Genomic DNA, 17,931 nt, shown 5'->3' on the forward strand with positions numbered 1-17,931 from the left:
CAGTCCTCTTCACCCACTGAGTTACACAATGTTGCCCATGGGCAGTGTTACAAAGCACTGAGCTAGTCGATTGGTCCCCCGCACTACGAAACTGTGGCTTGGCCCTGTGTTGATACAGTTTTGGCCATGCAGTTGTTGCACGTATCACCTATTTGTTTACCTTATCAGTGCCATGCACCGTGCTTCTTCATCGCACTGCCTGCAAGTGAATGACTTGAGCGACACGTGGACGAAGCCTTGCTTGGTCGTTGGCTGCAAGCAGATCACATAATCAACACAGTGTTATGATGCCCATGTGGGCGTAGTTGTGACAATGGGCTATGCCAACCCCTCTGCACAGCGGAGAAGGGTGGAGACACGGAGCGAGAAACCAAAACCAGTCATAGCAGCCACAAAAGGGTTGTTCTAATTTTACTTTGAAACATTGGTGCCAGCACACCTGTGTGATGTCATGCACATCAGAGTACTTCCATGTGTTTGGGCCATCGTGGCTCAAACGCGAGGAGTATGAGGCGAGATGGCGCGCAAGCTGGTATACGAAACTACGAAAGCTTACAGTGAACACAAGCATCGCGCCAGCGTCAATACGCGTCACAACTCAGAGAAGCGCTTTTTCGAATATGCGTCCGAGTCGCCGACGGCGACAGAAGCAAAAACAAAGAAGTGAAGGGTGGGGAGACAGCAGGCGGCTGGGGCGCCGCCGAGGGGAAAAAAATCACAAGGCGTAAGTGGGGTATGCCGCCGCCGTAGTTTCGCACGACGGATACCAACGGCACAGCACCGCAGTTACGCGAATAGACAAACTTCGAAGCAACACAGTCTATATAACATAGAGTTATGTGCTATATAAGGACAGAATTGTAGTAGGCACGTTGCTTATAAATGTACCGTGCTTGTAATCAGCCAAGCCAGTTTAAAAATTCTGCTTTAATTTTAAATTCGAGGCTCTGACTTACTAATGTCCGAAGTTTGAAAAACAGCGCATAGACGAAATCGTGCTCTATTTTTGGAAAAAGACGTAATTTCATTCCCATTCCATTCCATGCAAAATGCACTTAATTCCATTCCCATTCCATTCCTGCAAGCGTTGTCCCCATTCCATTCAGAGTTCTCGAAAATGTGGAATGATTCCAGATTCAATACAATTCCGGAGTGGTAACTCCGCAACACTAATCTCCATACATAGTTATACACCACGAGGCCCCACAGTTAAAAACTGCACTGGAAACTCTCGTAGTACACACTTATCGATGGAACTATAGCCCGAGCAGGTGCCATCTCAATTCCCAATATGGCTAACCTCTGTGGTTATTTCCAAGTGGCAATGCCACTAGTACATAGTTTTCACATATTTTCTGGTGTACCAAAAGTGTGGAAAGTGCCTTTTTTTCACACTGTGGGATGCAAACTTACTGTTACAACTTTCTCTTAAGTGCCCCTCTAAAGGCTGTATTGCTCCTTATTTGCGTCATCCATCTTTTGAAGACCTTTTTTTCTCATCGCCACCTTAGTGTTGTGAAAATGTACTGTCTGTGTAAGTGGGTTTTATGCGAGATCCCCATCCTAATGAAATTGCATTACTTAATATTCTTCATGCTCCTTGACCTCACAGTGCATGAAGGTTGAACCAGATTACTCGAAATGCTGGAGCACCGAACTCCACTTGTAGTACACATGTACAATGTGCTAAGTGGAAATCCTCGCAAGGCTACTTGGCACAGTGTACACGATGGTCCTTTGCGTTTCTTTGTACCAATAAAACTTGCCCTGCCACATGGCAGCAGATATGTGGAGAACTGAATGATGTAATGATAAACTAAAGACGAGGCAACCATATTCATGAATGTTGGCAGATTTTGTCCCCCGTTGTCTCCAATTTCATGTGAGACCACTTCAACGTACATTTAATGAACTCCATGCTATTGGTGTGTGCCATCCTGCTCTAAAGATGCAACTTTCCAGATGTTTTTGTTACATTGAGGGTTAGCTGTAGTATACATGTACTGTCTGTGAATGAGTCATGGTTAACTATCGAACAAACTTCTTTAACGTAGGATTTTACTGCAGCTGTTTTTCATCTATTCCTTACGGTCATCACTGGGAATGGGCTGTTGATAAAGGTGTCAGTTACATTATTTCAATCTGAAGGGCTGCTAAATTCAATAAATTTAGTCTCTTTAACTAATACCAAGGAGAGTACAGGCAAAAGCATATGCTCTGACGAGACAGTAATTACTTTGAAGTCTCTCGATTGCATCATTACGTTTCATTACCTGTGGTCTTTCAATCACTGAAACACTAGTTCTACATCTCGAGACTTGGTTGATTAACATTTGATTCAAGTTGTGCTCTAGTTCTCACTTCTAGTCACTTCGGATGAATGACCTTACTCTGTTAAGTCCTCCACCGGTCGAAGCTTTCCACACCTCACCTGGTGCTGCACTACTACCTCTGGCATCTCCCACCCAACTTTTGGTACTATTTTCTGGCCACTGCCTCATTCCACTTTATTTTTTACTCATACAAGGCTTTCAGCTTAACAAAAGCATCAGGGTGACGGCATGCCTTAAAATTATGAGCAGTTAATCTTCAAGCATGCTGATACATGTTGCATTTTGTCTTTTATTTAGAGAGCCAATTGACTGCTCAGACCACATTTGCAAGGTCAGTAGCGGTTGCCTCCATTACGAGCAAGAAAATTCTTATGCCATTCCCGACCTAGGATGAAATTTTGGCACGTAAAACATGGTATAATGCTTTCAGTAAAGTGGTTGTGGGCAGCAGTGCTCAGCACGTTGGAAGTGAAATGGTGCCACACTGACCACATTGACTACACAGAAGGTTCAATGGCAGTGTTTTTCTTTTTCTTGCCTCCGCTGGACAAAACTGGAAAAGCAAGATATACAACAAACATGTACATTGACTCTGGGGGGGCACTTTCAGCTTTACTGTCAAAAAAGAACAAAAAATGAAGGGTTGAATTTTCTATAATTTTATTGGGCTTCAAGTAGCACCTCTGACACCAATCAGTGCATTTTGCGTAGGTGGTTCAGTCGGCAACATTGTAGCCAAGCCACGCACCAGCCGCGGCAGCTACACCTTTTGCGGCAAGGGGAAGGCCTGCTGCACCCCAGCTCTGACAAATTGCAAACATGCTGCCTTTAGCCACGAAGCCACCCATGGTGGCCTGGGCAGCTGCAGCGAATGAGCCAGCTGCCACACCGGCGGCTCCGAAACCGGCTGCTGCAAGTATGGCGGGTGCAGCCACCAGTGCACCGGCTGCTCCCACTGCATGAGAAAAACACAATGGTGGAAAAGAAGTGCTTCCTTACTTGTTCCACTATAGCAGCGATTTCTGTGCCTGTTTTCGAAGCATACTCTAAGCACGCAGCTTTACTTGTGTGCAGCACTTAGAGAAATAACTTTAAGAGAAAATTATTCAAGCTGTAATAAGCAAATTACAGTTCTGTGACACCCCAACAAAGCCACTTTATATACCACCCGGCACGTAGGTCTATATGGTGATAGGCCGCTGACCTGAAGGTCATGGGATGGAATCCCGGCCACTGGTGGCTGCATTTAGATGGAGGCAAAATGCTAGAGGTCCGTATGCTTAGATTTAGATGCATGTTAAAAAACACTAGGTGGCCAAAATTTCCGAAGCCCTCCACTATGCCATTTCTCATAATTATATTGTGGTCTTGGGACATAAAAGCACAAAAATTGTATTATAGCCACTCCTACTGAGAGAGGAGGATTGATATGAGTGAGCAAACATTTTAAAATAAGTGGTCTAAAGCTCTTTAAGTGATCGCTCACACATTTTATACAAGCAGATACATTACACGCAGTATACTGAAATTACCATCATTCGTGAACATGGGAAAAACAAAATATGATACATAGCTTTAACAATTTCAGCTCAAATATTGTGGTAGAAATGTGTGAAATGCGACTACAGCAGCAAGTGGTGCCAGAGAACTCAACAGAGCATGGGGGACAACAAAAAAAAAGCTAATTACTGGCACCGTTTGATGCTATAGTGAACAACCTCGTCCCGCATTATGTCGCATGACTCTTGCTTCTCGCTGCTTCTGAAAACGAGATTGTTTCCTATACTGTCTACAACTGCCGCAAAAAAAACAACCATCGTTTTTCGGGTGAGAACAATTTTTCCATAACTCCTGCATTGCATAATTGGCCCACCATATTGCACAAGCAAGATTTCGTGTAACTGTACCCAAATTACAATGGCTCACCCTGCATAAGTCTCCTCCACAGGCAATGGCAGCTTTGTAGTTATCTGGCAGACCAGGCTTGTAGCCAGAGGGGGTGCCCTAGGGACCCAGGCTCACCCCAAAATTCTGATTGAGGGGGGTGTTTTACCGAAAATAAATAATAAAAATGGGTCTTTTTCTGAAATAGCCAAGGCTTTCAGCAACCGCCCCCCCCTCCCCCCCCCAAAAAAAAGTATTCCTGGCTACGGGCCTGCAGCAGACACAGAAATCTACATAGGAGTCTATAGTTTACCCCTACTTATTCCTACAGGCTGTCGTGCTGCAGTGGTATTTAGTCGCTTGTCGTATCGTTTAGGCCAGTAAGTCTATCAATAAAGTTTCGTGAGCAAGGTAATGGGTGAAAGAGAGCAAGCACCTACCCACTGCTCCTCCTACAGCAACAAGGGTTGCAGGATCGGCCATTTTGCTGCAAGAGAAAAGAACGGACAGTGCGATGCAAGCTTAATTAATAAGCAAGTGATGTTGATCTGGGTGTACAAAAAGCAAGCAGAACGTTGTCAATTAATGGTGTGTGCCATAGCATAAATTCTCACTCGGCACAGCTGATGGTGAGGCATGTGGCTTCCATAAGCAAAAAAAGAACAAAAAAGTTCTCCCTTTCACCACATTCATTCACCTGTCCTAGCCTCCAATATTTTTTCGTCTTCCCTTGCATAAACAGCCAATTATATGGAAATATTTTGTAGGAAGACAAAAAGTCGTAATTGAAATGGAGCTCTTCTTAAACTCTGAAAAAGGGTTTTGCACTGGTGGTCGGGGGTAGCTTATTTATTGGGGCAAATGTTTGCACCGCTAATGTTTGCTCCCTCGTTGAAGTACTTTGAGCTTGATGAATGCCTCTCATAATTATGTAGGGTGCTGAACAATGCGTTCTCTTCTAGCTACACTGCATAGAAACCTGTGCAGCCCCAGAATTCAAGTTACGCCGCACTTGTTTCGTCAGCGAATATGTTTTGCAACGCACACAATTGTCAAGACTAAAAGAGCTCACTACAGGATACGCTCAAGTGCTGATAATGCTGATAACATTCAACAGCCTTTAGCAGGCAGTTTAAAAATAGGAATCCAATGCCGGTGCACATGTAGGCCCGCGGCGTTTCTTTAACGGGGGAAAAAAGTGGGAAGGGGGGGGGGGGGAGCGGTAAAACGACAGGCAATATTAAAGCTAGAAAACTATCATATAGTATGTCTTATAGTTTGTGTGTGTGTGAAAATGTTACTTCCCTCAGGCATATAATTATACGATATTATTCGTTTGAAGGAGCAAGAAAGTAAACTAGTGGTATCTCCTTGCTTTGAAGGGGCCAGTTATACTCTAGTGGTGGCTATACAGTATGGGCACTGTCTGATATCCTAGGGATCGAATCCCGGCCGCGGCGGCTGCATTTTCGATGGAGGCGAAAATGTTTGAGGCCCGTGTACTCAGATTTAGGTGCACGTTAAAGAACCCCAGGTGGTCGAAATTTTCGGAATTCTCCACTACAGCGTCTCTCACAATAATATTGTGGTTTTCGGAAGTTGAACCCCACATATTATTATATTTATTATTTGTCTGATATCCTATCAAGTAATGCCCACTTAATCATTATTATACATCACTATATAGAAGAAGCTTTGCCATTTAAAGCCAGTATGAGTCATTTTGATGGATCCAAACCGTTCTTTCAAGCGGGGTTTTTGAGATGTAATGGTCAGATCTTTATCATTATAATCATTTTCAACAGACCTTAGGACTGCAAGTACATTTACATGATGCGGAAACATCTAAAATTACTTTCATACCAGTTGCTGCACGTGCGCAGGGTTCCCCATAAGGGGGGGGCGAAGGTTCATTGCAGCGCTCCCCTCCCCCTATGAAGTCAATGTACGAGGCAGATTTTGCGCCCCCCCCCCCCCCCATTCTAAGGTGACTAGGGGGGGGGGGATGTACGAGGCAGATTTTGCGCCCCCCTTTAGGTGATTAGGGGGGGAGCCCGCCCCCCCCCCCCGCCCCCCCCCCCTGTGCGCACGCCTATGTGCACGAGAATAAACTGTTGGCTCGTTACGTGGAAAAAAAAAAGTAACACTCGCAGCTGCAACACCATACGTCGCGTGCGCCCTTGTATGGAAGCGGGGCAATAAAAGTGTGTGGAAATACAAAACGTCGCTTAATATCACGGAGGTACCTTTATATATGCGTATTCCAAAAGAGCCAACGGCATAAATGAACGTTTTTGTCACTCAAAAAAGACGTCAAACCACACTTATTTCGTAGTTCTATAGTTTCGGATACGCGCTGGGCAATCTGCTCCCTGCGTGTCGGCGCACTTGCCCACACAGGACGATCTAAAAGCGAAAACATGAAAAGCCGTACTACCTTTCGTGTCTCGGAGGTTTTTGTACCCGCAGGTAACCGATGCTATGAAGAGTGTTTTTGAAGACAAAGCGTTACGCTTTGCAGTGGCGAGCTTCGTGCGCCCTGCCCGACGGCGACCAACCAAACACCCAGAGTAAGGAAACTGCACCAACTGCACACTCTATATAAAACTATGATAAAACAGTAGCGGTGGCGTTGTCAACTAAAATGTCTGATCGAGGAATGGCGCTGGTAAACTCAAAATTCTTTAATTTTTGTAAATATTATAACACTATGTCCGTTATTTCATTTGACTAGTGAGTTTTAAAGCCGGCTTACACACTTCAAAAGGTTGAGCCCACGTAAATAACAACCCCTAGCCAACGTTTATAGAACCAGGTAAGTTGCAAAACTCCCCGCGTCAGCCAACCCGTCGCGCGGCGCCGGGGCAGCTTCCGGTTTGGTGGCGCTGGCGGTGCAACAAGCTTCCGCTAGCAGACGAAAACACGTAGTCTGCGTGGCAAGACGCCGCGGCAGCCGTTCAGAAAGGGCTCCGTTGTTTACTCACCGACTGTAATTATCGAGATTTTCCGTTGCGTTGCCGCTGCAACGTAAAACTGAGTAATATTTAGCAGCGGAAAGGTAAAGTCAGTTCAGCTATGGCTTTCTAGACTGCCCACGATAACTGATGCTTGATAGCGTAACATATGAATCGGTCTATTACCCTATAAGGAATTAGCTATATGCCGCATTCCTGTAGCGTAAATTCTTTAGATATAGTGGATGCTTCGGCGTGTCGGTAATTCTGTCTTTTCGTTTTGGACTGTGCAAGTATTGCGCGGTGTTAACGAATAAATCTTTGTTGCAAGTCAGCGCGCCTGTTTTCTGGTGCTCCGTCTTTTTTTTTTTTTGCGCTGTTTTCTTTCCGATAATTCTTCACTTTAACTCTTTTTGAAGTGAGGAGTTTTCACTATGCATCGCGGCTGTCATTACTTGCAGTTATTGAGTGGTAAAATCGCCGTGTGTGTACTGCGCGCCACAATTTCAGTCCTGCTACATAAAGAAAAATTGTATTTATTTTACGCACGCAATGCAGAGAAACACTTTTTCAGATATTGCATGTATGGTGTGATGCACACAAACGGCACAACTTATTTACAGTCTCAGGCATTAAACCTTATCAAAACAGCTCTAATTAATTGGAAAAAAATTATTTACCGCACAATTTTTAGGATCACTCAAATCAATGCAAGTTCGAGAATATCTTTGGGGCGCATCCTTCGACGAGGCTCTTTTCCGCTGGCGATTGCAGCCTTAATCCTTACCATTGACCATGTGAGCGAAAGTGTTCCGGATATCTTCCTCATGAAAGTGCATATCACATACACGTGATATGTCGGACACTTTCTTGTCCTCACGATCGAGAAATGGCGCGATTCCACGCCGCTCGCTGGTCAGGGTCACGCGGGGCACAAACAGGTTACGAACTTTCTCGAATTTCGTGAGACAGTCGCGACTTTTCATACAGCGTCCCGAGCCGTCCCTGTCGGGACAGCTATATGTCCAGGATTTATTCCGGACCGTCCAGTTAGAGATTTTTGTGATCCAACGCACACCCGACACCGCGCGTCACGCTCCAGAACACGAAGATCTCACGAATACCACGCACGAAGCAATGTTGCGGTGGTACAGCGGTGGCTGCGAAGGGCTTAAATTTGGTTACTTTGACTGTACTTCTGTGCGCAGCGCGACAACTTTTACGGGTACATTCTCCAGCAGGAGGAAGTGTTGCGAGCAGCACGTAGCCAGCCGAAGAGGCCGAAACAATGAAGAAACAATTCCCCCCCCCCCCCCCCCCCCACCTCCCTTCCCGACTCCCTTCATTAAGGAACCCTACGCCCAAAAGGAATGTCGTGGTGTCCCCGATTTCCTGTAACCTAGCAAAACGTTTTCTTGGGCTAGTTGGTTCATGACTTCTGTGGGAAAATTGTAGCGCAGTACAACACAAGGACCGACAAAGAATACGTCCCGTGTTCTTTGTCGGTCCTTGTGTTGTTTTGCGCTACAATTTTACCACAGAATTCCTGTAACCGCTCGTACAGCCGGGAACACATGTCAGCATGGTAAAGACACGCAGCACATCCGAAGCACAATAGAAAGCGCAAAAACTGCTCACGCAGAATTAAGCAGCCTCCACGGATACTGACGCGCCGCAACGCCGGCTGAAGAGAGTGGAGCGAGTGAATCCTGATGCGACAGCAGCGCCACATCTGTCGCTGATGGCGGCGGCGCCGCGCAACATCGCTTAGTTTTGCAACTGACCTGGTTCTATAAACGTTGCCCCTAGCGGCCTAGCCTGTGCCACTTGAAGTAGAATAGTACGGCGCTTTGCTTCGCCAAGGCTCAAAACGTTTCCAACAGCTCTCAGGTTACCGCCGCTTTTCGCCAGATGGCAGAAGCGGTGTCGCGCATAGAGTTACTGTAATATGCTACCTTTATAGCATATACAGTAACTCTACGCGAGCACACTGCGCGAAAGATCAAACGATATCTTTAAATGTTAAGCATTCACTTTCTTGGTGGACGAAAGAGCTCTTATCTATCTCTATCTATCTATCTATCTATCTATCTATCTATCTATCTATCTATCTATCTATCTATCTATCTATCTATCTATCTATCTATCTATCTATCAAGCCGCCTACGGCATTGTCCCTAATTGTGCTCACGCGGCCATTTCATCACCAAAATTGGCATGGCATGTCATGAGTGTATGACGAACATAGATGACAGGTCGCAGCATTAAAATCATGACATGCATGTCATGTACAGCATACTTTACATGACACGCTCTCGGTGCGCTCGCGGCCGTTTTCATTAAATAAATATATACCGAATTTGTATGGCGCGTGTCACGAGTGTATGACGAACATAAATGACAGGAAAATCATGACATGCATCTCATGTACGACGTGCTTTACATGAGGCGATCTCTGTGCGCTTGCGGCCGTTTCAATAAATGGATATATATCGAAATTTGTATGGCGCGTGTCATGAGTGTATGACGAAATAATAATAAAGGGTCGTGTAACATTTAAGTCATGACATGCTTTACATGACACGATCTCGCTGCGCTCGCGGCCGTTTCATTAAGTGAATATATACCGAAATTGGTATGTCACCTGACATGAGCGTATACGACGAACACAAATGACAGGTCGCATAGCATGAACATTATGACATGCATGTCATGTGAGACATGATTTACATGACGCTGTCCTTGTGCGCACGCTGCTGTTTCATTAACTGGACATATACCAAAATTGGTACGGCGCACGATATGAGTGTATAACGAACGTAAATGACAGGTGGTGACATGAAAATCATGACATTGATGTCATGTAAGGCATGCTTTACGTGACACGCTCCCTGTGCACTCGCGGCCGTTTCATTAACTGGATAGCTTCCAAAGTTGTTATGGCGCATGAAATGAGTGTATGACGAACAAAAATGACAGGTCATGACATGAAAATCATGACATGCACGTAATGTACGGCGTACTTTACATGACGCGTTCTTAGTGCGCTCGCGGTCATTTCGTTAAATGGATATGTTATTGTTACCAAAATTGATATGGCGTGACATGAGGGTATGAAGAACATAAATGATAGGTCGTGTACTATGAAAATCATGGCATGCATGTCATGTATGGCATGATTTACACGACACTGTCCTGGTGCGCTCGCGCCCGTTTTATTACCTGGATATGTACGAAAATTGGTATAGCGCACGACAAGAGCGCATGACGACATAAATAAGTCGTAGCATGAAAATCATGACATTCATGTCATGTACAGCGTGATTTACATGACACGTTCTTGGTGCGCTCGCGGCCGTTTCATTGCCTGGATATGTTCCAAAATTGCTATGGCGCATGAAATGAGTGTATGACGAACAAAAATGACAGATGGTGACATGAAAATCATGATATGCATGTCATGCATGTACTGCGTGCTTTGCATGACGCGTTCTGAGTGCGCTCGCGGTCATTTCATTAAATGGATATGTTACCAAAATTGATATGGCATGACAGAACATAAATGACAGGTCGTGTACTATGAAAACCATGACAGGCATGTCGTGCACGGCATGATTTACATGACGCTGTCCTGGTGCGCTCGCGCCCGTTTCATTACCTGGATAAGTACCCAAACGCATGACAAGAGTGCATGACGAACATAAATAACAAGTCGTAGCATGATAATAATGACATGCATGCCATGGACGTCATGATTGCCACCCCGTGCGCTCCGTGTGCCACCCCCTGGCTATGCCACTGGTACCTAATTATCACTTATGTATGACGAGTATCTAAAACCTGTCAATTTCGAAGTATACTGTAAGGGCAGGGACCTTCGTAAAGCCGCTAAAACAGCTGCCCTTTGCACCTCCCGTCTTAGTTCAAAGATGAATGATGTAATTAAGGAATGAAGTGAAATGGAAGTCTCTAATTACCGTTGATTAGGGCAAATGTGGCAATTACGCTAGTTCCAGGAAAGATATATTGGAGGCGAGCGCAATTTTACGCGATTTTAATAGCGCTCTCTGTCGCCGAGGTGTTTATCGAAAAGTCTTCACTTTTTTTCCCTTTTCAATTGGAAACTAAAGTGCGGAGACAAACCTCTCATTACGTGTCGCCACAACCCGCCTCAACTCTGCGCGCCATATGCATTCGACATTGCAGGCCGTTATGGGTGTGGAAGAGAAGGATAACACGGGACCCATATGGCTGCTTCACAGTTGTTTAGAGGGACAACGTGCCACTATCCATTGGCGCTTGGCTCCAATCGTTAAGCCCAACCCTTTATTTCTCGTTCGCTGAGCGAGAAAGCTGAGTTTAGACCGCCGCATATCGCGTTACCAAACCGCCGAGTGCTCTTCAACGGATATGTCGCGCTCCCCAGTCTGTTGCCTTAAAACCGTGCAGCGTGTGAAGAAAGGAATTCCTTCACGTGTAATTCGAATGTTGCGGGTTCGTATCCCACCGACGTAAGGGGTGTTTCTTCGTCCACTTTGGTTCATTTCAATTTGCGTCATGTACTACACTGCATTTGGGGGTAACAATTAGTGTATCCTACGCTTTTACCCGCCACGGTGGTCCCGGCCGCGGCGGCCGCATTTTCGATGGAGGCGAAAATGCCTGAGGCCCGTGTACTTAGATTTAGGTGCACGTTAAAGAACCCTAGGTAGTTGAAATTTCCGGAGCCCTCCACTATATACGGCTTCCCTCATAATCATATGGTAGTTTTGAGACGGTAAAACCCCAACAACACTTATATTATTATCCCCTATCCTTTCTTGGCCGAGTTTTCGGTTGGATGCAATTGGTCACGTGCTGAAAATGTGCATCCGTGTCAATGTCTTTTTTTTTTTTTTGGTACAAGACCAAATCTGCAAGCAAGCGGACAGTAACAAAAAGCGCGCAGTAACAAGGAACTCAGAACACAGAGGGTTATCGGCGAAATTATGTTATGTTGCGGTTTAGCGTCCCAAAACCACGATATGATGATGAGGGACGCCGTAGTGGAGGGCTTCGGAAATTTCGACCACCTATCGGGTTCTTTAACGTGCACCTAAATCTCAGTACAAGGGCAATCGGCGAAATTCCTTGACCGCGTAATTGTACGCCGTTTTAAAATCTCACAGCTAACACAACACGGTTTCGAATAAATGCAGCGACAGAGTGTTCAATCGTGTGATGTGCCCCCTTACAAGTCGTCTATCCAGTATTGAGCGCTGCAGTGTGAAAAACCAAAGCTTCCACGGCAGCATAGGCGTGCGCAGCGTTCCCCTTCAGGGGTGGAGAGAAGGGGGCGAAGGTTAATCGCAGCGCACCCCTCCCTATTAAGTCAAAGTAAGGGGCAGACTTTGCGCCCCCCCCCCCTTAGGTGACTAGGGGGGCCCGCCCCCCTGCCCCCCCTGTGCGCACGCCTATGCACGGCAGTATCACCGCATCTTGAATAAAATTAGATGTAGACGAAATTATTCAAGACTTGCTGCCTTGGCTTATTTGAGCAGTGTGGCAACCACGCTAAAGCAACTAACGAGTCATTGTCCTTCTTGCTTTAGAGTGAATGCGCACTTCAGTGAATGAAACACCATTCTATACTGCACACTTCCTTAGTGTGCCCATCTCAGCCACATGCCAACCAGACCTGCTCTTATGCATTAGACGCCCCCATTACATCCGTACTAGCCGAGTTAGTTGCCCTGTGCGATGGTCTTGCTGCACTTCAACCGCTCGTCGAGATGCAACACCCATCAAGTGTGATCCTTTACACGGACTCGACGCAAGTGGTGCGCGCACTCCGTCGCGTAGACTTTTCTGTGGGTGTAGCAGTGCAATTTCACTGTTGTGCTGCAGTTTATTTGTGCTCTGTTCGAGTATGTTGGATTCGCTGGTCTAGTGTTCTGGCTCATGCCGCGGCAGATGCCGCATGCCATCCTGTAACCATCATGTACACCTTACCTCTGCTCCTGCTGCCACCTTCTGACACTGTGGACATTCACAAAGAAAATCTTCGGCGCACCACGCGAGCTCTCATACCTCCGCGTGGTCATGACCTCCCGAGTGGACTTACTCGTCAAGAGGAGGTATCGCTCCGAAGAGTTCGCGTGAGTGCGGCTGTGACACCTTCAATCCGCACTAAGTGGGGCTACACCGACACAACTTCAAGCTGCCCATTTTGTCCTGCGCCGGTGCGGGACGCAGACCTGAGCCACCTCTTGTGGACATGCCCTGGGCTACAAGCGGCTCTTCGACGCCACTGCGGCGTGCAGGACTTCAGCACACCAGGCCACCGGACTCGCAGCGATGGATATACGGTTAGAACCATAGGTCCCTCCTGGACTTCATGGAGGAAACACAACTGCACCATTTTGTGTAATGTGTATTGATGCCGCAGGGCAAACTAACGCAATAAAAAAAGAAACACCAAGTTGTGAAGTGCGGATCATGCGTACAACGACGGCCAATAATGAACCGTTCTTTCTCGTTGAACGCCTCGTGTTCTCCATATTCCGTTGTCTGAATAAAAAATCACACCATCTCCCGCTAAAGGGGACCATGAGGCGATGCGAAGCAGCGTTTCGGCATGTAGAGCCTGCGTTTCAGAGGGGGAGAGAGAGGGAAAGGGGACAGGGGAGAGGAGATGAGGAGGGAAAGGGGAGAGGGAGAGGAGGTGTGTGGAGAGGGCTTGCGCATGCGCAGTAAGGGTGGTCACGCCGCACACCACCACCGGATTGAACTCCGCTATAAGATGCTTCACAACTAATATAGTGCGTACTTGTGAGAATACTGCACTGTTTTATAGAGTAGCAGTAATAAATATCCTCCAGAGAGGGTCATTCGATGCGGCGTAGTTGGGGGTGCGCGGAACGGCGGAAGTAGGTCAGCATTTTAACTGCATCTCGGCTTGAGCGCGCTCGCTTCGGTGCTGAAAAAAAAAATCACAGCATATCCACGTGGTGAATGATGATGAGTGAGGCGAAGCGAACACGCGCCGCAGCACGGCGATGGCATTGGCGCGAGCGTGGTCCTTCTGATGGAAGATATTGTGCCTAGATTGTTTGAGAACCACAATCTGTTGCACACACCGCAAACTATGGCCGAAACTGTTATCAAGGAAGTCCCACTGGAAGCGCGCGTCGGCGCCTTCGCGCAGAGCCCGCCTGATGCGTTTTGCAGCCACTTCACGTGCTCGCACAGCCTCGGGCTCTGCCTACCGGTACGCGCGCTTTCTCGCCGCTTCACGGTCCTTCACATTTTGAAGATCCGATTCGCGCCGCAGCCGTGCAGCTTCGGCCTCGCGGGCTCGAACGGCGGGGTCTTCGCGCCGCAGCCGTGCAGCTTGTCGAGCAGCTTCGGCTTTACGGGCTCGAACGGCGGAATCTGCTTCGCGCGTCGACGTGCAGCTTCGGCCTCGCGGGCTCTCACCTCAGGATTCTGTCAGCGAGCGCGCGCTGCCGCCGCCTTCCGTGTCTCCGTTCCGCAGCCTTGTCTTCCATCTGGCGACTCCGAGCTAAAGAGAAGTTGTTGTTGTTGTCCTCTGGCATGGCTCACACCCAGTGCAGGGGATTGTTCGAGTAGCGGGTGAATTTCGCTAATATTAGCTTAAGGGTGTCGTTCGTAGGAGCTCTAAAAGAATGTCTATTTAAATTCTGCCTGTGTTAAATATTTCATTGCCAATAATTGAAAACATCAATTCATTATATTAGTTAATAATCGCTAAGAGAAAGCGTGCCAAGTGTGTCACTCGTCACGTCGTCGTCTTCTTCTACTGCATACCAGAACGCGCGCTTCTCACGAGCTAGAGGTGGCTACTACAACGTTACAAACGGAGGATGGACAGACCCACGGCATAAGGAGCTTCGCCCCTGAAAGGATAGTCTTTGCGGTGTCTATTCTCTCCCTTTGTTTGTGTGTGTATGTTTGTCACGCAGGGAAACTTTGTAGGCGTCACATATAACGTGTCTAATAACAGAAATAAAACGGAGTTTAGCCATTTTTCTATGATTACTGTAACACACCACACACGCACACAACACACACACACACACACGCATGCACGCACGCACGCACGCACGCACCCCCCCCCCCCCCCCCCACCCACACACACCACACACACACACACACACACACCTTAACTTATTAGCGCATCACCCCTATATCATCACACTTCCGCCTTCCCAACACAAACTTCGTCAGTAGAATACCGCAAATGTCCGCAAATGGGCATGTAATGTTTTTGAGTGCTTTTAAGTCGCACTACAGCAGATTCGCTGTAAAGAGGCCTTTTAAGGCCACCAGTGCTCTGCATAGGAGTGCATATAAATGGTGCGAATGAGAACAGCAACTGCCTGCATCTTAAGCGTTTAAGCAGGTGCGGTTTAAAGAATCTCCATATTTGCTCGTAGTTAATTTTTCTTTTCTTCTCAACCGGGCTATGCGAAACTGTAAAATATAGGCTCTCAGTCTTCTTCATAAGCTTCAGATTCCCAGTAACCTTCAAATGTAGAATGATTAATACCGAATCAGGAACATGCTTCCAAACATCATAAAATCCAATTCCTCGCTTGAAATGCATATATTGGAGATTACGTCTTCCTGGCATTTTCTTCCACGCGCTTGCTTAACCGAGTTTGATTTGTGGCTCAATAAACATGGGTCCATCTCGAAGGCAGTGTTGTCCATGTACGTAGTCACTGAGTCGCGTGACCTCATCTACAGTATTTACTTGCGTACTACCAGCACTCGTTAACACTGTATAATCTTGGCTAAACGGTGGCTAATGTCGACTGTTGTTGGCTATGTGCCGTTATAACACCTACATTACCTTCATTAATTCTCATTTCAATGATTCAGTTGTCAATTAATTTTTAAACTCAAATCAGATAGCGACCGCACGATCGCAGCATTTCTCTAACCTGCAGCGAAAACCTGAGGTAAAGCTTCTTATATAGTTCAATTAGATGTTCAAGCGCGCGCCATGCAACGCAACCGTCGCCTTGCAGCGTCTCATTAGTCATTAAGCGTGCTTCTAATTAAGCCACCAGAGTTTCTCAGAACCTCGTCACTGCCCGTTCTTTACTCGTCCGGCATTAGCGGCCCGAAGAGCTGTTTTCAACTTTGATTGTGTGTGCTGCTCGCGAGAGACAATTCCGGAGTCGGAGACGGTATACGTGCTCAACACAGTGCTAGAGGCGCTTTCGGGAACAGCGGTTATCCTGGCCAGGTTCGCGGGCTTTCATCAAGATTTATTAGACGTAGAGGCGTGCGCTCTGTGGACGAGCTTTGAGCGGAACGCGTGAATATTCAACGTGCATATTCAAATAGAGCTGAAGCTGCATAAATTAATTTCGTGATATCACCGTCTCGTAGATATCACACGTACACTTGTAGACTGCCAGAGAAAGCAAGACTACCTCTTTAATGATGTCTAGAAAGGTCGGTCATAAAACTTCGACATGCCTTTCCAACACTCTTAATCAGGTCCAGGTTAAATGCTGGCTATATCCAGGAAACCAGACGAAAAATGTCGGTTTCGTGGCTACATCTAGCACTTTAAGCGGGACCTGATTAAGAGTGAACTTCTGGTTAATTATTACGAATAACGAAAACGCACAATCAAGGAAACACTGCATCCCCTCTTCCGCTCCTCCCCCACACGCACGCACACACGAACGCACGCATACAAACGCACGTACGCCAAATCAGGGCAATACGCACCAACAGGGGCGTAGCCAGAAATTTTTTTCGGGGGGTGGGGGGTTCAACCATACTTTATGAATGTTCGTGCGTACGTTGTATGTGTTCGTGTATATATACGCAAGCAAAACTGAAAAATTTCAGTTTTGCTTCCCCCACCTTGGCTACGCCCCTGGCACCAATTCTTAAAAGCAAGGCCTCGTAGATGCCTGTCTTACGAATTGTGCCGATGTAGGGTAATGTCACAAAAGTGCTCGGTATGCTTAACCATGACATATTATTAGCCAATTAGAGAGAGAGAGAAACAACTTTTATTGAAACGGCAAGTGTCGGAGGAATTTATCTCCCCTCATTAGATGGCCGATAGGAGTCCTTGGGCCCTATAGCGGCATCTTCGGTTTGCCTGATGACTTGTAGTTGGTCCTCGATGTTTGAGCTAAGCAGCGCGGTCTCCCACGGCTCCGCATTCATATATGTGTTGTTTGGCGCCTTCACGATATTGGGGCAAGCCCAAATATTGTGTTTGAAGTCCGCCCGCTGATTGCAGTGTTTACGTCTGTCTGAATAGAGTCCGGGTAACAATGATTATAAGCGATTGGGTTTGGGAAGGTGTTTGCTTGTAATAAGCACCACGCTGTCGCCTTCTGCTTATTTAATGAGGAGTGTGCTGGCGGGTGCCTCCCTAATCTGTAGTGCTTGGTGATTTCGTTGTGTTTGACCATGCGGTCTCTCTCCGCACGCGGGAGGCACCACTGAAACAGGAAATTCGGAAATCGCTGGGAAAGCGACCATAGCGCTGACGCTTACGTCCACAACGGCCAGCGTCGTAATCAGCGACTCTCAAAGCGCAATTCATAACTTAGCTAACGGTAGGGTCCCGAAAGAGGCATTAAGGATCTTGACTAACTTTCGCGGAGAGCGCGACGTTTGCGCTATATGGACGTCCGCCCACTCCTCCCTCGCGGGCAATGAAACTGCACACACCCTATCTCGAGAGTTAGCGAGCCGAGCAGGGCAGGAATTAGAACACT

The 17,931-nt window shown here is 46.9% G+C and overlaps 1 protein-coding gene across 1 annotated transcript in view; it reads right to left on the reverse strand.

The window, feature by feature from the left end:
• Positions 1–2,976: 2,976 nt before the first annotated feature.
• LOC119393821 (interferon alpha-inducible protein 27-like protein 2A) overlaps positions 2,977–17,931 on the reverse strand; it is a 108,349-nt gene continuing 93,394 nt past the window's right edge. The window contains exons 2-3 of the mRNA XM_049416381.1: positions 4,658–4,704; positions 2,977–3,288 (exon numbers count right to left, since the gene is read on the reverse strand). Of these exons, the coding sequence (XP_049272338.1) occupies positions 3,050–3,288; positions 4,658–4,700 (282 nt within the window). The 5' untranslated portion in view covers positions 4,701–4,704 and the 3' untranslated portion in view covers positions 2,977–3,049. The remainder of the gene's footprint in view (positions 3,289–4,657; positions 4,705–17,931) is intronic.

This window comes from Rhipicephalus sanguineus, chromosome 5 (assembly GCF_013339695.2).
Source record: "Rhipicephalus sanguineus isolate Rsan-2018 chromosome 5, BIME_Rsan_1.4, whole genome shotgun sequence".
Taxonomy (NCBI): Eukaryota; Metazoa; Arthropoda; class Arachnida; order Ixodida; family Ixodidae; genus Rhipicephalus; species Rhipicephalus sanguineus.